We start from the raw sequence: 24,017 nt of genomic DNA on the forward strand, positions 1-24,017 counted from the left end.
TGGTCTTGTTGGTCAGTGAGAATCATTTCCATGTTGAACCAGGCCTCTGTCGTTCCTTCCTGCTTCATCTTTCTTGCAAGTGTCTCGCTGAAGAGAAGGATCTCATGACTTCTGCTCTGACGATCTCCCAGGCACAAGGGCTGTATTTCTTCTCTTGCAGATAGAGAGTGATTCTGTGGAAGTATCTCCTCACATCCAGGATGGGGTCCTCATTCAGCAGGAGACGCCCTTGCAGCTCCGCCTCCTGCTTCGGACAGGCTTCCAGCTCCATCAGCTGCTGATCAAGCCCAGTGCAGAGTCTGTGCAGGAGGCTGTCCTCCCAGGCAGCAGACGAGCCCTCTGTGCTGAAGAGGAGGAAGAGCTGCTGGACCAGCTCATGGAAGACAGAGATGGCTTGAGCCTTCTGGAGCCGGTGGCCACCAAGGACCTCCTGAGGGAATCCAAAGTCCTGTCTGTCCTTCAGGCAGGAGGAGGGGGAGATTCTCCTCATTTGTCCCAGGAGCACCAAGGTCCTCCTGGTGGCCAGGCTGTGGGTCTGAGGCAGGTCACACCCCAGAGAGCAGATGGAGTCGAAGCTGAGCGCCACCAGGGCCATAAGTAAGGACAAGGGTCGAGCCATTGGGGACACTGCAGGTGCTGCTGGCCTGGCCGAGGTGGGTGACTCTGTGAACCCTGGTGTCTGAAGGTTCTCTGAAGACCTGCCTTTGTTCCTGTGTCTTAAATGGGGACCAGTTTGTTTCCATTTTCTGAATGTTTACTCTTACTTTCTACTTCTGTTTTTGCTTTTCAGTTTGCACTCTCCCAATGGGTTGGGGCAGCATTTCTCAGCCTTTCTTAAATTTTTCCATTAGTGCCTGTTTCCCTGCCCACAGAGCCTTTTTAGATACTTTTTTCCTAATTGCCCCCCCATTAAACTGTGATAACACATATGTACTGTGTATCTATTTATGTACTCCATGGATATCTCTACTTTATAGAAAAATAAGAGAAAGTGCAAAGTTTACTTTTTATTCAATGCAGGGTTAAGAATGACTATATAAAAATTTTAAGCTACAAGTTAAATTTAAAAGCTACTGACACAACTTTATAACTAAATTTGCTGAGTGACAAATTTATTTACTTATATAAATTGTAAGATATAAAATTACATATGCATATAAACAGTTTCTAAAAATACATAGTAATTTTAATGTAATTAAATATTTTAAATTATTTAAAACTGTTAAAAGTGATTAAAAATTAAAATATTTTCTTATTTATTTCGGTACTTTTAATTTTGCCTTGTATGAGAAAATAATTGTTAACTTAACCAGCTGCTAGATATTAATCCAGATAGTGTCAACATTTTTTATTTTTTTAGCCCCAAACATAATTCTGTTTAGTAGTAGATATAATGTGTTGGGCAACTTCATTGGAATTAAATCATAAAATATAACCCATTTGTATTTAATTCCCAAAGCCCACATCACACTCAGAAGTGCTCAGGATTAAACAGAAGCAACATCCACAAGACAGCCAGTGGCAGCTGAGAGTATGCAGAGGCCACGGCTCACAATGCGGCTAATATCCAGGAAATGACGGAAAGTCCTCCAGGCACAGTCATCTGTTCGCCATAGGTTTGTAGCACTGATCTTGCATATATTTTGTGTATCCCCCATGAATTCAGTGTCAATGCTGCTTGTGTGATACACGAGAAACCCAGTGAGAGAAAGTAAATACTAAAATAAGGTTTTTTGTTAGACAAGATTGAACTTTGGAGCTCCACAAACCGTTGTAACGTCTAAGATGTGTTCACACCCCCAAGAACTAATTTTCACACCCTTGGAAGCAGTTGTAACAAATGTTCCATCTGGTGGGGGATGTTGATATAGGGGAGATTATGCATATATAGGAGCAGGGAGTATGTGGGAAATCTCTATACCTTCTGCTCAACTTTGTTGCATACCCAACTGCTCTTTTTAAAATATATATATATTTAAAATTATATATGTACATTTAAAATATTTAAAATCCAAGGGAATAGGCTTCTTACACTACTGGAAATGGTTCTTTCCAAGAAGAAACCTTTTTTAGCCTGAAGAAAAATCTCCTGCTAGGGAAGAAGACTTGCATAGAACAGAAGCCAGGTCTCCAAATTGGTCACTGTCATGTCCATCTTGGCCAGTAGGCGGCACTTTCCCCTATGAATATTTTAATAGTCCACAGGGTGAAATGGATCCTGCTTTCTATTTCCTTTTTGTTACAGCTACTGTTACAGCATTGTTACAGGGACATTAAGTCATTTCCAAAAATATCCACCAGGAAAAAGAAAAGAAAAAGGCCTCTCATATTGGAGATTCCGAGAAACCTAGACTTTCACACAACTTATGTTTTCAATTGGTGGCTTTGTACTCAAGACAGCAAGAAGCCAGAAGGAATAGGAAACTGCTGTAAGAATGGGCATTACAGGTTAACGCAGAGTGAAGGAGGACAGCACAATGGGCACTTCTTCACTGGGAGGAAAGAAAGGACTGTGATATGGGAGTGAGAGTTTGGTGTCTGGGAAAGCAGAGAGGAAGGGGGACGTGTGCCGGGTATCAGAATCAGTAAATGAATAGCATATATACTCTGCCTCTCATTGTAACATGAAACAAAATTGAAATTCATTAAGCCTAATTACAGTTTTATCTTTCTCTTCAAAATTGAAAGCTCCTCGAGAATAGATTTTTGAAACTGCTTTACTTGCCTCTATATCCCCAGAATAACCACATGGTCTGGCATAGAAATATGCAGTTTTAAAATATAGCCAACTGGGAAAAAAATGAGTAATTTGAATTCATCATCCATTCTTCAAAATGGGTTGCAAATTTAGGCTATTTCTTTTTTAAAAATTAAACAACTTCAAGAAATCTTCTGAGGAAGAATTTCATAAATCAAACAAGAAAACAATTTGACCAAATAAAAGTAGACATTTTTGTTATATTTTAATATATTATAAAAGTAAACATGGTATTATATGAACAAAACTATTCTAACTACCATACATAGTATGACATAGATAAAATGAATGAATAAATGAACTAATATAGGAATACATTGAAGTTCTCAGCGTATTAATTACAGTTATTTTAAATTCCTGGCCTGATAATTCCAAAATCTCTGCCATATCTCAGTCTACTTCTGATGCTGGCTCTGTCTCTTCAAACTGTGTCTGTTGCCTTTTAGCGTATGCCTTGTAAGTTTTTACTGAAAGCTGAACGTGATGTTGTGGGTAAAGGGAACTGAGGTAAGTTGACCTTTAGGGTGAGAATTTATATTTATTTTGCTAGGAGGTGTGCTATGTTTACTGTTCGCCGTATCTGTGGATGTCAGAGGCTAAAATTTCCTCCTGTGTCCATGCTTTTATCTCCATTTTTGTCTTTGGAATTCCTTAGAGGTTTCTCCTTAAACAAAGCCTGACGTTTGCAATTCTTTTCAGTCATAATCCCCTGTATTAATGATAGTACGTATGGGGAAGGGGCAGTGTTGTCTAATCCTGTGATTTTGTCTGTCTTTCAGTGAGTCTGTGTTCCTGGGCTGTGAGTTCACAAGTGCTTCTCAGATTTTTTTTTACCACCCTATTAGGTGAGATGAAAAAGTTAGCAGGGTTGGAGTTGGGTATTTCTCTACCCCCAGGTGGGTTAGGCTTCCCCTGAGGGCAGTTCACTTGAGGGCAGGTCTTTGTTATAGGGAACAGAAGACTCTGAGTGTATTTCAGAATGATTTCCTTTCCCTTCCTCAACTGGAAGCACCAGGGGATTTTTGGTTTTTTTTGTTTTTTTGGGTTTTTTTTGGTCTTCATACTCAGAACCTGGTGAGATCCTAAGGTAAAACTCAAAGATGTGAGCCTCCCCAAAGACTGGACATCCTGCAGTCAGTTTTTAAATCTCACATTCAACCCCGTGGACCCTCCAGTAATTCTTCACTTACAGTTTAAATGGTCCTATCAGTGTCAGAGCAGGCAGACAGCTATGTATGAGCAGAAGAAAGGGGACACAGACGAAACTGCAGGAATTGGGCAGAAAGAAGGGGCAGAAGCCAAATGCAGGAAAACATACACAAGTGAGCACCAGGGTCCCTGGGCAGAGAAAGAAAAGCAGGAATCTTTGGGCTGATAAGGGGTCACACCTTTTGGCCAGGAGACCAACAAAGAAAGGTCAGAAAAGGCAGGAATTTCCCATCTGAATGTAACCTTTTGCTCATTATGCCCTCGTTTCAATAAAATTAGCCTTGCAGATCACAACTACCCATCATGCACCAATGCCATGACACTTCTGATCCAGAATAAATAAGGACAAAAATCCCCCCTCCCTTTGGTAAGGTGGAGTTGGGATGATAATCAGGGACTGTGACCCCAAACCCTTCCCTCCTCCATGAATATTCTGCCCATTCATTTTTACACCCTATGTAACTAACTTGCCAAAGAAACACAGGCAGCCTCTCACCTGAGCCTGCCTGCTCTCCCCTTGAGAGTGTACAAACCATCCTTTAATAAATCCTCATTTTGCTTTTCTTAACCTCTACATCTTGTCTCTGAATTCTTTCTAGGACGGGACAAGAACCTGGAACACCGGTTGGATCCACCGGCAAAATCTGTATTAGGTTTAGCTGTGGTTTCTGTCCTGCATTTCTGTTCCAGGTAAGCGTGCTCTCTGCTTCCTCCTCTCCACAGTTATAAGGGTAATGGCATGCACTGTGACCTCAATTCTCTGATGGATCTAAGAAAAGTTGTTTTTCAGTTTGTTCTTCATTTTTGTTGTTGTTATGAGGTCAGACATGATGATTTCCAAACCGATTACAGGAAGTTCCCCCAATACAAAGCATCATTATAACTATCTCTCAAGGGATAGTACCTTTAAAGATAAACATTTAAGAACATTTAAACACAATTTTGAACCATTTAGCCCAGTACATTCTTAGACTAAAGCATAAGTAAGAATGCTTAAAATGACTGAACATGTGGGAATGTGACTTAGTGTATTAAAGAGTATCATTTCCAGGTCCCTTCCCTTCTTAGCCTTTCTTGAAACTTGGCTGATGAAGAGAAGGGTCTCATGATTTCCAGTCAGACAATTTCCCAGGCATAGTCACTGTATATCTTCTCTTTCAGTTAGAGATGGATTCCCTGGAAGTAGCTCTTCAGCACCAGTGTAGGGCCCGCCCTTCCCTGGGCAGAGTCTTGCTCTCCCATCACCTGCACCAAAGAGGTGTCCAGGTCCTCCAGCTGCTGATGGAGTCCAGTGTGGAGTTTGTCCAGGAGGGTGGTGTCGCAGGCAGCAGAGGAGCGCTCTGCAGGGAAGAGGTTGAGGATCTGCTGGAGCATCTCGTGGAGGACAGAGATGGCCTGGGCCTTCCGGAGCTGGCTGCCATCCATCTCCCATAGTCCGCCAAGCTTCCTCATTCCTCTGGATTTGTCCTTTCAGGAATGGGGACCATTTGATGAGTAACTGCCGAAGGAGAAAGGTCTATGACCTGTTCACAATTTTCTCGTTATCCAGGGTTCGTGTGAATTGCTCAAGATAAAATGATGAATGACTGAGACTGTCGGATTTTGTCTACAAAAGTATGAGCAGGTGGCAAGTGCTTCGCTAGAGCCTCCTGATCAGAAATGCAACTGGCATTTTCCACTCTTTCAACGTTTTCCTACTAATGACTCTTCAGGCTGTTCTCTCAAAATTTGTAGCTGATTTCTTCATTATTGTAAGTGAGCACAGGCATTTCCGTTCTAATTCCAAGACCCACAAAATGTTTATCCTTTATGGCCCCACCTCCCCTCACTCATTAGCACACGTGTAATCTCACTCTTCGGCTCAGTGTGAACACAGCCACACATCTTCCATCTGAACCCCCGGTAACTCATTCTTCAGTGGATAGCCGTGAGTCTGCTCATCATACTTCCATCTTTTATTGCAGGGTAATGGTTTTGTCCCCTAAACAATCAGCTGTTCTAGACCTAAGAGTGTTCCTGTGAACAACCTGTGTTGTTTCCATCGCATATTCAGGTTTGAAGTATTTCCATAGATTCCGGATGAAACCAGCCACACATGATGCACCGTGTGTGTGTGTGTGTGTGTGTGTGTGTGTGTGTGTGTGTGGCCGTGCACAGGAACAGGGTTTTGGGAAAGTTACCCTTTTCTTTCTCCTTTTTACCTGAAGGGAATTGCATTTTGCTAAATGTTGATTTCTGTCTTGAGTTCAGTTCGTTAAACTGTTGAATATTTACTATATTCTCAAGTTTCTGAGCTGGCCCCAGGGATTCAGTGATGATTTACCTACCGTTGGAGGCTTATGTTGGAGTAATTAAGAAGCGTCCCTAGATTATTCGGTCAGCGCATTTCTGCTGAACTTCTTGATTCATCATTCTCTGTCTCACAATGAAAATGTAGGGCTGCGAGGCCAGTACTTGATGCTCGGGAAAACTAGCCGTCTTTGCTTTACTAGTTCTAGAGTCTTTAAAATTTTATATGCTGGTCTTAATTGAAAGGTTTTTCCTGGGCAAGAGTTGTCTTGTTACTTCTGAAGTACTTTCTGTTTCATCTCGAGGTTAGTACCAAAATAGGGAAGTAAAACTGGAAACATGCCAGTATTTCCCATAATTCTCCATACGTCATTGTTTTTGTCCTCCCTTCAGCATTCTTAGAAAGCAGTCATTGCCCTTGGATGCACTGAGGCAAAAGGAAAACAAGTGCAAATCTGACTCTGATGAGAGTGAAAGAAGTAAAGTGGCAAAAAAGTGACAGTGGGATTCTCCTCGTGTGTTACCGCCTTGCGGCTGCTCCAGTACGGTTTCTGCTGATTAATTCCACCAAGCACGCTCTCACCGAGGTCAGTTCCATCTGTTTCCCGTGCGGTTGACGGTTTCAACAACAGAGCAGCTTAGTGACATTCAACATCCTATTAATCAAACTAATCAAAAGTTCTCATTGTAAGTAATTCAATATGTCATGATTTAAAATCAATAAAATACTAACATATGAATGTGATTTGCCAATACATCAAATCCATGAAATCTATCTAGAGATAGATATATTTGAAAAGAGACAACTGTGCAGGAAGAAACAAAAACATCCACAGTTGTTTCTAGTCACCGCTCTATTTCTGTCCTGCATTTCAGAAGGCAAATCTTTCAAAGCTGGTTCCTGCGTATATTGTCACTCATCTCTCATATTCACCCTTCGCCCAGTGTGCTGTCTGGTGATCAACCCGACCAGACCAGCTCCCAGTAAGATCACCAGGGACAGCTGTTTTCCCCATGCAGAGGGCAGTTTCAGTTCACATTTGCGACGGTGCGATTCTGGGGAGCAGTTTTCACCTTTTAAATAGGTTCGTGGGAACCTATTCCCTTTCATCCTGTTAACTTACGGCCATTCTTCCTCAGTTTCCTTGGTGGATCTTGCCTCCCTTTATTAGTTGAAGGTCCTGTGAGTCAATGTTTTAAGTCCTTTTCTCCTTCTATTCACTTTTCACACAGGACTACTTGTGTTCCTTGGCTTTCAACTCATGTAATTGCTTGTGGATTGCAGACTCAAAAGTCCACTTTTCCAAAAGCTATTTGCAATCAGATGTTGAGCACTCAAATGCAGAGGATATCTACTACTTTCGTTTGTATTTCTTGACTTTCCTTGTTCCAGCGTCTGCTGAGAAATAACTTTTTATTCCACTTCTTCTCAGTATAACATTTTTATAATTCATATTAATTATGATTGTTATTTTTTGGATGGCTTCTCTACAAAAATCAATGATGCAAGAAAGTAGGGTTGAATTTGTCACATCGACCTCTATGTCCTTCGGGCAACGTATAACCTGGCTTAGAGAACATCTCTTTTTACTTATACCTTGAGTGACGTAGCAATAAGAAGTGAATGGTACTATCCACTGTTTAATGAGGTTACAATCGGACATGGTGTTTCTTTTTTAAATAATAAACAAGTACAAGAAGTTTTGTATAGAAAAAAATTTAATGAACAAAAAATAATACATTGAGTAAATCAAAGAGTGTATTTTTTTTTTCAATTAACCACAGTGTAAAGGTACACATTATATTATAGGAACAAAAATCATTGAAAGCTTATAAACAGTTAAATAAATAAATAAATATTTAAATAAATAGATAGATGAGCATGGGCGTCTGTGAGAGACAAGTGCCCGCAGAGCAGAACGTGATGTTGCTGAATTCTCCCGACAACATTTGACAGATTGATCCAGTTCGTGTCCTGATTCCAGAAGGAATGAGGGTCTTTGACCCGGCAGGGCGGGTGGCCGTGTGGTCTTGTTGGTCAGTGAGAATCATTTCCATGTTGAACCAGGCCTCTGTCATTCCTTCCTGCTTCATCTTTCTTGCAAGTGTCTCGCTGAAGAGAAGGATCTCATGACTTCTGCTCTGACGATCTCCCAGGCACAAGGGCTGTATTTCTTCTCTTGCAGATAGAGAGTGATTCTGTGGAAGTATCTCCTCACAGCCAGGATGGGGTCCTCATTCAGCAGGGGACGCCCTTGCAGCTCCGCCTCCTGCTTCGGACAGGCTTCCAGCTCCGTCAGCTGCTGATCAAGCCCAGTGCAGAGTCTGTGCAGGAGGCTGTCCTCCCAGGCAGCAGACGAGCCCTCTGTGCTGAAGAGGAGGAAGAGCTGCTGGACCAGCTCATGGAAGACAGAGATGGCTTGAGCCTTCTGGAGCCGGTGGCCACCAAGGACCTCCTGAGGGAATCCAAAGTCCTGTCTGTCCTTCAGGCAGGAGGAGGGGGAGATTCTCCTCATTTGTCCCAGGAGCACCAAGGTCCTCCTGGTGGCCAGGCTGTGGGTCTGAGGCAGGTCACAGCCCAGAGAGCAGATGGAGTCGAAGCTGAGCGCCACCAGGGCCATGAGTACAGACAAGGGTCGAGCCATTGGGGACACTGCAGGTGCTGCTGGCCTGGCCGAGGTGGGTGACTCTGTGAGCCCTGGTGTCTGAAGGTTCTCTGAAGACCTGCCTTTGTGCCTGTGTCTTAAATGGGGACCCGGTTGTTTCCATTTTCTGAATGTTTCCTCTTACTTTCTACTTCTGTTTTTGCTTTTCAGTTTGCACTCTCCCAGTGGGTTAGGGCAGCGTTTCTAAGCCCTTTTTGTTTCATCATTGCCTCCTTTCCCTACCCAAGGAACCTTTTTGATATTTTCTCCTACTTCCTTTTATCAGTTGATTACGGTATCACGTATATACTGTGTATCCATTTGTATACGCCGTGGAGGTCTCTCCTTTATACCTAGGGAACGGGAAGTGCAGAGCTTACTCTGTAGTCAGTGCAGGGTTAAGAATGACAAAACAACACTTAAGCTGTACATTAAACGTAAAAGCTATTAACTTCTAATTTAACGTTAAAGCTGATTTTCAAGAGTGACTTAGAATGGAAGACGTTTACCTGTATGAATAGGAATGTGTCAATTGACATTTTCAAATGAAATTTATACAAATACTGTATTAAAAATTTTATAGATAAAAGTCATTCATAACTGTTCAAAATCATTGGAGAAATTTGATTATTTTCTTCACCATTATTTTTAAGTACTTAACTCTTTAAAATACTACATTATCTTTCTTTTCATTCATAATTCAATCGACTGAAATCTATTATGAAACATGAATTGGTTAAGTCCTAGGATTTCGGGGATTAGCTACAGAGACATTAGGTAGCAGGTAACGGGAGGATATAGATGAAAGTAAGTGAAAGTAGTTGAAGTTGGTGATGGGAACGTGTGCACGATGAATCCTGTAGTGTCTCCTTTTATAGGTGTACTTTTCTGTTAACAGTTCTTACAAAAGAAAATTCTATATGGGAGAGTAGTTGACATTCAGTAGATGAGACTGAGGCCTGGCCTGACTTGTCCCCTCCTCAGACTACCTCCCAGGGGTCTGCAAACACCTACAGGGAGGGAAACCATCTTCCTCCACATTCTCAGATGTGTATTTCACTCCCTATCGTTTCAGCCGCTCAATGGATATTCAGGAAGGGAATCAAATCATGATGATAATAAGAGATAGAATGAAAACGAAGTAGATTTTTTTCCTCCTGAGCTTATTTATGCCTTTGGGAATCAACTTGTAGGCTTTCTTCAAACAGTCTATGAAGCTGTGAACTCTGAGCGACATCCAAGTCATCTTCCCCAAGCTGAAGTTGTATAATAAGAACTGGGGTCAGTTTGGTTTTTAATAAACTGTGTGCAAGCAAGAACCTTGTTTTTTTCCTCCAACCCCACCCAGAAATTCATTAGGGCAAATAGTGTAAAAATGAAAAGCGGTCTTATGCCTTGAAAGTGTCTCCTCTTCCGTGAGCCATCCAGAAGCTTCCCAACATCTTTGCGCTTGGATTGCCATGAGCATAAATTCAGGCCGTGTAATGTGAGCAGAAGTCATCTTGCCCTGTACTGTCCTGGCCCCTGAAAACATCCCATGTGATCCACCATACTCTTCCCGTTACCGCTGAGTGGACTAGACCCAAGTGCTACAGGGGACTTTGGAGCCACACGTTGATTGTGGAAAATCCACAAAACAGAGGGTTCTTAGGTCCCTGAGTCACTCTGGAGGAGAGGTAACCAGACTGTTCATCTGATCGGGAAGGCTTGGATCGTGCTCTCAAAGGAAGGAAAGGTAAATTTCTATGATGATCAAATTCCTGACAGCGTTCGGTTTTCCTGATGCAGCAGCTAGCATAAAGTTAACTGACAAGTTTTTTTTTCTAACAAAAATAAAAGGAAAGTCAAAATGAAAAACAACCTACTCTCCTAAATCCATTTCCATTAAAAAAAAAAACTTTATAAGTTGAGAATAGCATATACTCCAAGGAAGGTTACACAGATCTTTTCAATTATGTTACAGAATCATTTAAGAGAGGAGATTGTTTTCTTCTTTTCAAAAACAGTTTTCGAAAATCATGATGTTCATTTTAGACATTTCTCAGCTTCTGAGGAAACAGAAGTAGAGATCGCCTTGGATGGCTAAGCCAACAGTCATTCTAATTGATTAGAGAGTGTCTCTTCGTCCCTTGCCTTGCTGTTTTGTACCTGGGCCTGTTGCAGAGGATACCAGAGGGAATAGACAGAGCCCGGTTACTACACAGCTGACTTGTCCATGGTGGTCACATACGCACATACGTATGATTTAAAGATCGACATGTGCAGAACCGAGGTTAAGTAACTTCCACTGCCAAAGAAATGAATTCAGGAGGGGAGCTGAAAGTCCATTCTTTCCATGATAATAATCAGTCTTTATAGCGTTCTGACTTAATTACAAAGGGGGTTTCCTTTTGGTTGAAAAGAACAGCTAGGGAGTAGGACCTCTGAAAGGGCTTCGGGAAATCTGAAATTTAATGGCCTAATACGGAAAGATTCCAGTGAGAGCTGATTCCTAATTCATGCGGGTTCGCCGGGAATGAGAGTGCGCCCGCTGGTGCAAAAATCGGCTCTTAGGAGTATGAAGGAACGTCAGGCATGACAGTGCTCTGCGTCGCAGCTCAGTGCAAGAGCTCAGTCAGACTCATGTCGAAGCAAAGACGGTGAGCACGGGAGAAAGAAGAACAGCAGCCCGTGCGAGATGCATGTGCCCTGAGGAGACACTGGTCTAAGGACGCGCTGTGAATTTCCTGTGATTCTACGGGGGGAAGTTACACTTGAATCTTGTTTGAGGTCTTGGTAAAAGTTAGTTTGCAGGAATATTTTCTTCAGTTTTTCATGGTCAGTAGTTGGCAAAACGAGATGAGAATCACGGGCCTGGTCGTAAGTGGAAGACTCGGTCTGCACTGTCACTAGAGTCCTCAAGTATTTGCAGGGAGTGATATGATCGTCCTTTTCTTGTCTCCCTCAAGAAATAAGGCAACAACATGGCCTGTGTCTACGTGAGGGGCATTTTCCTCGTTAGTGTATGTCTTTGGGCATCGACTTGAATGCTTCTTGCCAAGAATCAGTGATGCTGTGAACTCTAAGGAGGGACATCCAGGTCATCTTGCCCAAGGTGAAATTGTGGAATCAGACTTTGGCTCCGATGCTTTTTCAAACGTGTGTACAAGCAGGAATATTGGTCAGTGTTCTTTCCCACCCAGATAATCACTCGTACAAATCGTGTGAAAGTGAGAAGTGGTCTTATTCACTGAGCTTCTCTCCTCTTCCGTTAGTCACCCAGTAGTTTCCCAGCTTCTCCGCTTAGACGCCCGTGAGCATAAATTCAGGCCCAGTAGTGTGCGTGGAAGTGATCTTGCCCCGTACCGTCCTGGGCCTTGAAAACATCCCATGTCACCCACCATTCATTTTCCCTTGTCTGAGTGGAGTAGACTCAAGTGGTGGAGACACGTGTGCAGTTCCACGTTGAGTATAGCAAAGCCAGGGAGCCGAGGGTAGCCAGGCCCCTGAGGCCTGCTTGAGAAGAAGCCAACTAGAAAAGTCATCGGATGAGAGATGCCTGCATTGTTCTCCTAAAGAAGGAAAGAGAAGTTTCTATCGTGATTGAGTTCCTGATCCTTTTCAGTTGCCCTGTTACAGCAGGTAGCACGATGTTCCCTGAAAAGTGTCTTTAGTGACATACAGCCCTAACAACCTTTATGTAAGAAAACAAACATCACATGTTGGGAATAGCAAATAACCCCCAAGAACTTTCACAGAATGTAGAAATCCCATTAGAAAAGTATTTCTTGACAAAATCGATTGTGTCCTTCTCTCTAAAAATAACTTTGTTCACTCATGCTTTCCATTTCGGATGTTTCATGAAGAAGGAAAGGCGCTTTTTAGTTTCCTCTCTGACAATCTCCCAGGCACAGGGGCTGTATTCCTTTTCCTTCAAGTAGAGATGAATTGCTTGGAAATACTCCCGAACAGCAGTTCCCCAAAAGGGACAGTCTAGATTGCCTTCTTCAGTCTGCTCCAGTTGGTCCTGGCTGTGATCAAGACTGGAGAGTAGTTTATGGAGGGAGGTGTTGTCCCAAGCAGCATGGCTGTGCTCTGTGCTGAAGACTTGGGAAATCTGCTGGAGCATCTGATGGTAGCAACAGGGGCCTGGAGCCGTCTGGTTTTTGGGTGATATTGGCTCTTTTCCAGGGAAGTTTGAAGTCCCTGCTGTCCTTTAGACATGAGTGAAGGGGGGTCCTTTTCATCTGTCTCAAAAGCCTGACGATCTCCTTGTTTTCTAGGCTCTGGATCTCAGGCAAGTTCCTGGCAAGAGAGCAAGCAGGGAGGGAGCAGAGCATCACTCCTGCCACAAGCACGCAGATCTGGGCCATTGAGAATGTCAGTGACTCACGATAAGGCCACGAGGTGGCGCTCGGACCCCGCTAAAGAATTAGCGAAAGGTTCCTTCGCTGGGTGCTCGGAGAGCGTGTCTCTCTAGGCGACCGCGAGAGGGCGCAGGAGGACTTTGGCTCGCGTGCGTTTGCGAAACGCCGACTTTCGAGTTTGCAGTTTCAGTGGCTGCAGCAGCGCGCGGGGAAGTACATCGCGTCCTCGGTGAGCGAGTACCTGCGGCTTTAATCGTGCACGGAAAAGCTCTTTTCGTTTTCCGAGGTTCTGAGCGCTGAAGAGTTTGTCTTGTCGCGCCTCGCCAGCGGCCTTTTTATCTGGTAGCGAACACGGCACGGTTGCGTAACTTGCGGGCTTTTGACCCTGTTACCTGGGTAAGTTACATAGCTTAGTGGAGGCATTCTGAGAGGTCTGTTAGTGAGCACGGCATGTCGCACGTTTTCCGGGCTTTTAACCGTGTTCTGCGGGGCAAATGGGGTCATATAGCCGAGCCTTTCTGAGAGGCCTGCGGCCATGACTCATCGGGATGGTATCCGTTTTTTCTAGGTTTGGGCTCTTTTCTCTGGGCTGAGCAAGGAAAAAGACCACGGGCGCGTAGGGATGATTGGATGGTGTTGTGGGCAGCTTGTGGCTACGTCGTGGCCGCCGTGGGGGTGAGTCGGGGCCCGGCCGCCATCGGGGCGGAGGACGGGACGCTGCGCGGCCATAGATGCTCTGAGAGTCTCCTGGTGTCTTTCCGGGATCAGCGTTGAAGTGGTGGGGAAAGTAGTGAATACCTGAGAAGTGGGATAATTTTAAGACTCACAGCATTGAAATAATAGCTTTTACAATTAATCTCGTATTTAATTTAATTGCTGTCATACGTAAAGCTTGTTAAATGTGTCATCTTTAAGTATATTTATTAAAATATTTAAAATATGAAACAAGGAATATTAAAATATGTTTTAATATTAAAGCAGTGCGTTTTACTAAAGGCTATTTAAACTATAGTTTCCTTATACTAAAGCAAGAATCCGTTATAACTTTGCTTTCCTAGTTGATACGAAGCCAACTCATTAATATTCCCAACATTACTTCTTTCCTTCTTTGGGAGGACGGCCGTGTTTGACGACTTCTTGTTGACTCTTCAACAATTTTTATTTGACTGAGGTTCCTGAAACGCCTTTCTCAGGACCCCACCTTGACTATCTTGTTAGAAAGAGGAGTTAAGTGTTCTGTACACAGCACTGAGGACATTTGGCAGGTCTGAGCTCTTCATTTTCTTTGGTATGAATTTCATCGATTAAAGCAAATTTGCCCCAGTCTCGCTGGCCATGTCGACTGACCTAAACTCCACAAAGTGAGAGTTGGGAGTTATGTTTTGTTTGGAGCAAAATGAGGGCAGTATCCCAGGAGACAGCATTCAGAGAGCTCTGAGGAACCACTGGGAAGAGGCAGGCGGGAAGGTCCATATTAGAGAGGATTTCAGTGAAGGGGCAGGTGCGGTCAAGGGCACATTTAGGCAGGGGCTTGCTGCTAGTCAGGAGGAGACGATGTCACAGTTACTGGTTTTAGTGTCCTCCTTGGCATGAGATATGAGCAAGCATTGGGCTCCTGAAACCTTCTCCTGAAGGCCTGTTCGGCCAGTTTTCCGCAGAGCCCAGGGTGCCTCCTTCCTGATCTCCACCCTGAACTCCTTTTAGGGCCTGTTGCAGGCTAGAGGTTGCAGGCCAATGTTTAACCCAGGCAGAGGTAGATTCCAAGTGCCCACATGACTCCCGACTTGAGAAGGCAGACGCAAGTGCCAGTTTTTATGCCAGCAACCTGAAGGCTTCCTTTCTTAAAACTCTCAGCGATTTGGGAGTGCAGGGTCAATTCTGGTCTTTATTTAACATTTTTCATTTGTTGTTCCTTTTGTACATTGTACAATTTCATTTATTTATGTTGCATTAAAATATTGTCTCTCTTGTTCCGTCGATTTGATGCCTGCTCGCAATCAATGCTTGAGGGAAGATTTTCCTTACTTTACCCTTATATTAACCCAGGAAATAGTTCTGAATTCATTTTATGATCATTCCTAGCTAAAAATTTAGGAAAGTCCCATTTCTCCAACCCCTCTACCCCATGTGTACTTCTTCTTTCAATTAAAAATTTTTAATTGAAGTAGAGTCAGTTTACAATGTTATACCGTCCTACAGCATAATACTCAGTCATACATACACGCCCGTCCATATTTCTGAACCGATTTCCTAGTCTTTCAGAGTGTTTTTTTTTTTTTTTCAAGTCGGTGTTTTAAACTAGTATTCCCAGAGGTGATCTGAGAATAACTGAGGATGAGGGACAGGACTACTTACCTCCTTCAGTTGCCTCACACACAACAGCCGTTTTTGTCAGACAGCTCTTCTAGCTGCTGCGTGTCTGCAAAATACACCACATGCTGTAAGATTTCTCTCCATGCTATACCAGGCACTGTTCTAAGTGTGGAGACCTGGGTTCTGCTCCCTCACAGTCCCGCGGGCAGTGCGGCTCCTGGAGCTTGCATTTGGGGGCCTCCCCGTGCAGACCCCTGACAGTGTGACGGGAGCTGCAGCCAGAGCCACTCTGGGCTGGGCTGGGCTGGGCTGGGCTGGGCTGGGCTGAGCGGGGACCGGACAGCTTCCTGGGTGTTGTATTCATGCTCCAGGCAGCTGTCATTCACTCTGTTCTCTCTCAGCCTGTATTTTGCAAACTTTATTTCATTCCATCTTTATAATTTCCCTGGTGACCAGCGCTAAACTTGTCTGGATGTTTTGAAAGAGGCAATGAAAGTCACCAGTCATTTAAGTCAGGAGGCACAGCTTTTGTCAGAGTGGAGGCTCCTGCTGCTCCCAGGCCCTCCTGGTCATCAGCTGTGAGCCCTTGCCCTCAGCTGCCCTGATGCTGCTGGGGCCTCCTTCATCCTCACCCTGCCTCTCATGTCTGTCTTCCTGGCTCCCTGGACCGCAGTCACCGTCCCTGTCTTCCTCTCCTGGAATCCACATTGCCAAGCACATTGTCACATATGTGTGCAGTTAGCCTACGTTGGTGACAAAATGAAGAGAAGGTTATGGATTAAACCTTGCTGTTAACATTTATGCCCCTATTATACATAGACAGTGTCCAGAAACGTGAGCTGTGACTTCTGTAAAGACATGCGGAGGATTCAAATCTAATGCCTTAGACCGTAAAAGGGAAATGCAGAGAGGTGAGGCCACTTGTATTTTGGTGCATTAGGAGGCGTGAAAATACAGTAAACTATTTTCTATGACATTTTCTTATGGAAAATAGCTATAATGGGATATTATTATAGAATAATACCTGATATATTGTTAAAGATAAATGTCTAAGTATTCTTATTAAAATTTTGAAAAAGATGGATTGAGACTCAGGTTTTCTTTCTTGGGTCTAATTCAGGCAAACATATCCTATTGGATTGATATTCTGTCATTTTCCATGACTGTGTTTAACTTCCAGCGTAACAATACATACGAGGTATTGAAGCTGTGACATTATCTTCTGCTGAAAAATGGAAGAGAAACTGGAAAAAGTGGAAACAAACATGGGACAAGCAGAGAAACGACAACCTTGTTCCGTTGAAGACTCTCCCGTGCAGGAAGGTGCTCAGAGGAGCTGGGTGAAGGCTGCACAGCTGATCAGCTACATCACCAGGCTCAGCAGGGGCTGCCAGCCTCCTCACTGAGGACCTGCAGGGCGGTGCTCTCCAGGTCTGTCCACACCCTTAGCTGTAACCCGGCCCAGAAGCATGGCCCGCCAGAGCCGGAGACCGTCACAGTTCTGCACCAAATGAGAGACTCTTCCTTGTTTCCCTGCCTGGAGGACGAGCATGTTTTCTAGTTCCCCCAGAACCAGCTGGACAGCAGCCGGTTCCCAAGCGCTCAGGCCACCTCTTCTTTCATGAGATGCTCCAGCAGGCCTTCAGCCTCTTCAGCCCAAACAGCCTAAATCCCTCACTGGGCTGCATCAGCAGAGGGAGGCTCTGGAGACCAGTCTGGAGCAGGAGGTGGGGAGGAAAATACCCCCTGGGCAGTGAGGACTCCAGCCAGACTTTGAAGAGCTCCTTCCAAGGCCCCGCTCGATGTGGGAAGAAAGCACAGAGCTGCTGTGCCCGGGACTCTGTCAAACTGGAAGATGAGAAAGTCAGTATGTGCTCTCTCTGTGTCATCATCTCCGAGAAAACCCCGGAGCTGGAAAGGAGACCTGCGCCCAGCCTTTCACTGCTTAGTCTTAGCGCCTCCTGTGTGGCCTCAAGCTGGTCAATATTCACACAATTCAAGGCCCTTTGTTCTTCAGTTGTAAATGCACTGAGTCATCCTGGCAGATTGTTTTGCAATACTTAGAGGAAACTATACTTTGAATTGGGAAACTCTGCGTTTTAAATTTGTAATAAATAGACATTTTTTTCTATGATGATTGTTGTATTTATGGAATTTCTTCATCGCATTGTATGCTCAGCTTTATGGTCTTGTTTCCCTTGTCTATGGGGGTTTCAAAGGTATATTTTAAATGTTAGTTCTTACTCATATTCTTAAAGATATACAAAGTGTCCTTAAACCTTGAATCTGCCTTAAAATCCAAGTGGAACATAGTTTTATTCATCTCATTGAGTTTTAAAATAATTTCAGTTATCTCTGCACCCAGCAATTGACTTGTGAGTACAATGGTAGATAAACTCTTCTTCTTAAGAAAGAAGTACTACTTTCTTAAATAGGGCACTTTGGCAGAGAAGACAGGCCTCAAAGAGTAAGTAAATAGGAGGGAAGCCTTTCTAGGGCTATGAAGGAGATGCACAAGGCATGTTGTAGCAACAGGAGCGATTCAGTTTCCTGGAGGACACATGTCTAATGCTTGTCGATTGAATTTCTGTCCTTGTGTGAAAGAGAACTGAAGCGAAGTCTATTTATAGGCTCATGGAATTTAAGCTTCAGCCAATAAGTAGTGACTACCCCTTTGTCTTTGTTGGCCCTGTGCTGGTGCCAGACACAATGAAAGGAGTAGACGTGCTGCCTGCCTTCACAGAACTCCCCGTTTGGTGAGGATGTGTGCAACAGAGCAGTGAATGGAAGGAGGCTGATGCTGTGATAGAGAAAGTACGGGATGCTGGGAGCACGTGGGCCTTGCATGGGTCATGGAATGTTTCCAGAAGAAGCAACTAATGGGGGTACAGCTCAGTGGGAGAGCATTTGACTACAGAAGAAGCAACTGGTGTGCTGGCATCTCAGGGGTGTGCAGGGATTCGCCAGGTAATTGCATGACGGTCAATTGTGGACATGGTATGTGGAGATGTTCTGGGGTAGGAGGTAGCTATATGGGTTTGGAGATAATTACAAATGTTTGGAGATGAGACTCTTGGCTAAGACATGCATACGGAAGTCGTAATCCTAGAGATGACACTTGGGACTGTTTGGGAGGTGGGACTCTGTGCAGAGGAGATGAAGTGTGGGAACTAGCATAGACTCTTGAGGAACCCCGCCATTCCCTGAGAGGAGAGGGAGTGGTCCACAAAGGAAGGGGAGGAGGAGGAGCAGAAAAGCAGAGGATGGTGGTGACGTAGGAACCAGATGTAGGTCAGACTTTAAAATGGTCGTGGGAACACGTAGGCGTCCGATACTTCTGAGATGTCCGCCGACAGCTGCCTGACAAGTCATCTCTGAGTTAGGCAACATGTAGTTTAGTGTAAACCTTGGCCGAGCAGTTTCAAGAGAACAGGGAGGCTGAAGCCAGATTATAGCAATCGGAGAAACGTGGTGCATGTGAACAACTAGAGAGACCAAGAGTCCAGAAATGTAGCGCTGCCCTTGGACCACAGTGAAGCTGAGCAGCCCTCCTCCACTCAGCAACGCGCGCAGAGCTGTCTCCACCGCGCCCCGCCGGCCGGGAGGGGGCGCGCGAGCTCGCCGTGCCGGCCCGACAGGCACCGCCCACCCCGCGGGACCCGCCTGGGCGTCCCGCCCCCACGGACTCGGGCGCTGCGGCCACGGGGAGGACGTGGGGTTCGCCGCGGGCAGGAGCCCCGGCCCGGGAGAGGCGCCGCCGGGGCCCCGCGAGCGCGTGGGGGCGGCGAGAGCGGTGAGTCGGCTTCCTTCTCGGGCCTCCCGGTCCCCGCCGGCCGCGGCTTCGCCCAGAGCCCTTCGTTTTCCGCACCTGCCCGCGCCCGTCCTTCCCTTCCTGGCAGGAGGCTTTGGCCCGAGCGGTTCACACCCGCGTGGGTTTCTTCGGGGCTTGACGGCTCGGTAGCAGGGCGTGTTGTGCTGTGTTCTCAGACTGAGGAATGTTTCTGAGGAGAAACACAGTTCAGGGAAAGGATTCTACATTCTGGACTAGATATTGGGACCCTCCAGTGGAATGACGTGGGAACACCTTCGAGACTTAAAGGGGCCCCGGGGGATGAAAGGGAAAAAATGTGTGTGTGTGTGTGTGTGTGTGTGTGTGTGTGTGTGTGTATCTATGATTTCATTTAATATAAATTTTTAATATCTCCTAAACTGTTAATTGTCGAAAAAGCTTTAATTTAAAGGTTAAGTACACGGAAATCTGACAGTAATCCTATGGAAGATTATTATTCCTGTCCCCATATGAAAGATGAGAAAACTAGGGAGCATGGTATTTGTGTTGTTTCTCAGGGTCATACAGTTATTAATAACAGAGCTGGGATCCAGCCCCATGTCCCCGGCTCCTTCTACCTGAGGTTTTGAAAATCCTCGAGCTCTCCTTTCACTTTTGCTCTCTTCCTGTGGCTTCCAGTGTAAGAGAAACCTTGAAGCTAGAAAGCAGCACAGAAGGAGAGCATGTGTGTAGATGGGCAGTATGTTGGAGGGAGCGAAGTTACTGGATAAGGGAGTGAGCGACCTACTGAAGCAGGACTGGGGAGCAGGTGCGAGGAAGAGGAAGAGCTGGCAGCAGCAGCAGCCGATCAATACCCTATGTGTTCCAACTTCACTGGAGGAGTGGACACCTCTCAGATGTTTACCTACCAACCACTCTTTGGTAACTGGATATAAATCAGTGACACCTGTGACATAAGGACTATACATTTATCGTAATTTCCAGGACTCCTCAATTCCGTGGAATTCCACTATTTGAAAAGCAGTTCCTAGAAAGTGGTAGAACTGTTCCATAAGATATAATGGACAAATAGTATTCTGAGAGAGATTTCTATAGAAAATATATGGTTTTAGGTTTTCAGAATTAAAAAATAGCTCAACAAGTTTTCTTTCATAGAATTTAATAAATAAAACAAGATGCAAACTTAATGAAGTTGTAAGGTGAGCATATTTTTAAAATTTTAACACAATGTAACATCTATATGAGAATATATATATATCTAAGTTGCAAGAATAAATATAAATAAATAAAGAAGAATAAATAACAGGGAAGTCAGTGCATGGGGACTGATGATCCTTTAGCTCAGTAATTTTACTGTATCCTTGCTTATTACTTTAGACAAAGTATTAACTGAGTTAATTCAATAAATTCTGTGGCTAAAGCAAAAATAAGAGTCTTTTGAAATGACTACAGACCAATGTGCAAGGGTGACATTGAATCTCGGTCAGGGAGAATCATGTCAATGTGACCCCAGGTCTCCATCATTAGTTCTTAACCTTTCTTGCAAGTTGGTTAATGAAGAGAAGGATCTCATGATTTCCAGTCGGACAATTTCCCAGGCACAGTCAGTGTATTTCTTCTCTTTCAGGTAGAGATGGATTCCCTGGAAGTAGCTCTTCAGCACCAGTGTAGGGCCTGCCCTTCCCTGGGCAGAGTCTTGCTCTCCCATCACCTGCACCAAACAGGTGTCCAAGTCCTCCAGCTGCTGATGGAGTCCATTGCGGAGTTTGTCCAGGAGGGTGGTGTCGCAGGCAGCAGAGGAGCGCTCTGCGTGGATGAGGTCGAAGATCTGCTGGAGCATCTCATGGAGGACAGAGATGGCCTGGGCCTTCTGGAGCTGGCTGCCATCCATCATCTCCTGAGGGAAACGGAAGTCTTTTCTGTCCTCCAGGCAGAAGAAAGGGGAGATTCTCCTCAATTGGCCTAGAAGCACGAAGTTCTGCCTGCTAACCAGCACGTGGTTCTGTGGCAGGTCACAGCCCAGAGCCCCACCAGGGCCATAGCTGGACAGTAGCAAGGCCATCAGTAGAGAGGGCACAGAGGCCATGTGGCAAATGAGGTGCTGCTGGCCTGGCTGAGACGGGTGTCTTGGTGAACGTTGGAGGTAGGTTCTCTGATGACATTCTTTCTAAGCAAGGCCATTAAATACGGAGATAGTAGTTTTCATTTTCTGAATATTTTTCTACACTTTCACTTCCTTTTTTGATTTCCATTCATAGATTCTCAATATGTTCTAGGAAGATGTCATCAATCTAACCTAATAATTTGCAGGAAGTTTAATTTTCCCAGTAAATATCAGATATGCCCATCCAAATAGGTATTGATCAGTCAGGTGAGCAAGGTCATTGTCGTCAAGTCAGAAGCGCTGTATGTATGTAAACACACACATCCTCTCTGTCTCTGTCTCTGTCTCTCTCTATCTCGTACATAACTATTGCTCTTCTCTGTTTCAGGAACACATTTCTCGCCCTGATCTTAGGCTGTTTTCACCCCCTTACTTCACACAGGGAAGCAGGTCCCCGCAGCCTTGTGGTTTCTCTGTGTGTTTAGGTATTTAACAGATCACCTCTGGGAGTGAAGCTCTTTGAAACTAGAGTTGGGTTTTATTTACCAATTGATTTACAAAAGAGGCTGATGATAATCAACGAATGAGCTTCTCTGATGTTTCTCTTCCTTCTGGAACACGTTCGTGCAGGTGCATGTGGTTGTGCTGCAGGGGACCACGGGGTCAGGACAGTGACAGACGCCGCCCTTTCTTTCCGCCGTTTTCTTACTGGGGAACTGTAGTCCCCACGGTCTGTGCCAAAACCACTCCCAGGGGTCCTGGTTCTTTTCAGCAGAATGTGGTGGTGGAGAGTTTAACTCCCAGAAACACCTCACTCACAAAGTGGAAATCACATCTAGTCACACACATTCTCTTGAGTGACGGGGTCCGGTTTTTTAAACCCCTAGACCCACTCCCTGAGGGGAGGCTCACCACATCCTGAGGACTTGAAAATTTCCTTTGTGTGGATGGACATGTTTATTTGTCGGGGAGATAATTCACCTTCCAACCTGCGCCCTTGCTCATGGAGTATTTGTGTGAAGGACCCTGGTCCTCAGTGGTAACCTTCTCTTCTCCTGACCCATGTCCCCAGGTATCAAAAGTGTCACCAGCCAGCAGATGCTGAGAGCCAAAGTTTGTTTTGTCTAAGTAGGTAGAGGATTAATCCAATTCTAATCATTTCATCTTGACTAGACAAATAGCTTTTATTTTCCCAAACATATATTTTCTTCTTCAACCCTTTTAGTTAAACTATTGAACCCGTGTTATGCTCAGATTTCTGATCTGGGCACAGAGAGTTCAGTGCTGTTGTGTCTCTCTTTAGGAGCTTACATCCCAGACACTAGTGACCTGAAGTTGTTCAGTCAGTCAGTTGATTCCAGTGGGCTTCTCTGTTCCTCTGTCTCTGTCTCCCTCTGAGAATGCAGGGTGGTGACAGTATGTTAGGATAAATAACCTTATTTTTTTTTAGTCATGTGTGATTCTTCATTTAACATTTTTATAAATGATATTCACTTAGTGGCTTATTGGGCAAGATTCTCTTGCTGCTCCTGCATGAGTTCTAATTCCTGCTGAGGTGAGAACAGTAAAGGGAACAAAGGCAGAGGGGCTGCAGTCTCATTTTTAAGACTTTGGAGTTTTTGTTTCTGATTTCAACTTTCCTAGAAAGTAAAATCCAACAGTAGTTTTGTAGGCAAAAAAAAAAAAAAAAAAAAAAAAGTCTCAGTGACATGAAAGTGAAAGAAGGGAAGTGATTTTCCACTGGCACAATGACGTATTCTTAGTTAGCAAATTTCAGTGCAGCACAGGTGGGGATGAGTCTCTGGTGGAGGGGAATGATGCTGCAGATGGCGAGCTCCCTCCCACCTCCCGAGGTAGACATAGAGCCCCCATCATCTCCTGCCTCCTACCCTCATATTCAAGCTTCCCCAGGACCAACTCCTGTATTTGGGTGCCACATTGGTTATCATTGATTAACCTATGTCAACACATCATATTCCTTTTAAGTCCATATTTTACATTGGGGTTAACTCTTGGTGTTGTACATTCTATGTTTTTGAAGATATATATGATGACAAGTATCCACCAATATAGTATCATAGAGAATAGTTTCATTGCCATTAAATACCTCTGTGGTCCACTAGTTCATCCCTCTTTTCCCCCTAAACCATGGGAACTACTGATCTTTATACTATCTTTCTAATTTTGTCTTTCCCAGAGTGTTATATATGTGGGATCATATTGTATGTAAACTTTTCAAATTAATTTCTTTTACCTAATAATATGTATTTAAGATTTCTCATTGTCTTTTTATAGCTTGATAGCCCCTTTTAAAATTAATGCTGAATAATATTCCATTCTCTGGATGTATCTCTATTCATTCACCTACTGAAGGACATCTTGGTTGATTCCAAGTTTTGGCAATTATGAATAAGGCTGCTATAAACATATGTGTGCAAGCGTTTTGTGAACATAGTTTTCAGCTCATTTGGGTGAATACCATGGAACATCATTGCTGGATTATATTGCAAAAGTATGTTTGATTTTGTAAGAAACTGCCAACCTGTCCTTCCAAAGGGACTGT

At 44.3% G+C, this 24,017-nt stretch overlaps 3 protein-coding genes and 1 pseudogene across 3 annotated transcripts; all 4 read right to left on the reverse strand.

Annotated features, from left to right (window-relative positions):
- LOC105061876 (interferon alpha-1-like) lies at positions 1 to 648 on the reverse strand. Its single transcript, XM_010946010.3, has one exon. It carries the CDS (start codon positions 617 to 619, stop codon positions 65 to 67), a length of 555 nt encoding a protein of 184 aa, XP_010944312.2. The 5' UTR covers positions 620 to 648; the 3' UTR covers positions 1 to 64.
- Positions 649 to 8,277: 7,629 nt separating this feature from the next.
- LOC141577443 (interferon alpha-1-like) lies at positions 8,278 to 8,904 on the reverse strand. Its single transcript, XM_074361506.1, has one exon. It carries the CDS (start codon positions 8,899 to 8,901, stop codon positions 8,347 to 8,349), a length of 555 nt encoding a protein of 184 aa, XP_074217607.1. The 5' UTR covers positions 8,902 to 8,904; the 3' UTR covers positions 8,278 to 8,346.
- Positions 8,905 to 12,715: 3,811 nt separating this feature from the next.
- Positions 12,716 to 13,253, reverse strand: LOC123614326 (interferon alpha-14-like; annotated as a pseudogene).
- A 7,578-nt stretch (positions 13,254 to 20,831) lies between these two features.
- On the reverse strand, positions 20,832 to 21,436 carry LOC105061910 (interferon omega-1-like). Its single transcript, XM_074361504.1, has one exon. It carries the CDS (start codon positions 21,434 to 21,436, stop codon positions 20,849 to 20,851), a length of 588 nt encoding a protein of 195 aa, XP_074217605.1. The 3' UTR covers positions 20,832 to 20,848.
- Between the last annotated feature and the right edge of the window lie 2,581 nt (positions 21,437 to 24,017).

The sequence above is a fragment of the Camelus bactrianus genome, chromosome 4, assembly GCF_048773025.1.
Source record: "Camelus bactrianus isolate YW-2024 breed Bactrian camel chromosome 4, ASM4877302v1, whole genome shotgun sequence".
NCBI classification, from domain to species: domain Eukaryota; kingdom Metazoa; phylum Chordata; class Mammalia; order Artiodactyla; family Camelidae; genus Camelus; species Camelus bactrianus.

What these genes read in the sequence shown, in the direction of transcription:
- LOC141577443 (XM_074361506.1), bottom strand. Translation starts at nt 8,901, where the DNA reads ATGGCTCGACCCTTGTCTGTACTCATGGCCCTGGTGGCGCTCAGCTTC.
- LOC105061876 (XM_010946010.3), bottom strand. Translation starts at nt 619, where the DNA reads ATGGCTCGACCCTTGTCCTTACTTATGGCCCTGGTGGCGCTCAGCTTC.
- LOC105061910 (XM_074361504.1), bottom strand. Translation starts at nt 21,436, where the DNA reads ATGGCCTCTGTGCCCTCTCTACTGATGGCCTTGCTACTGTCCAGCTAT.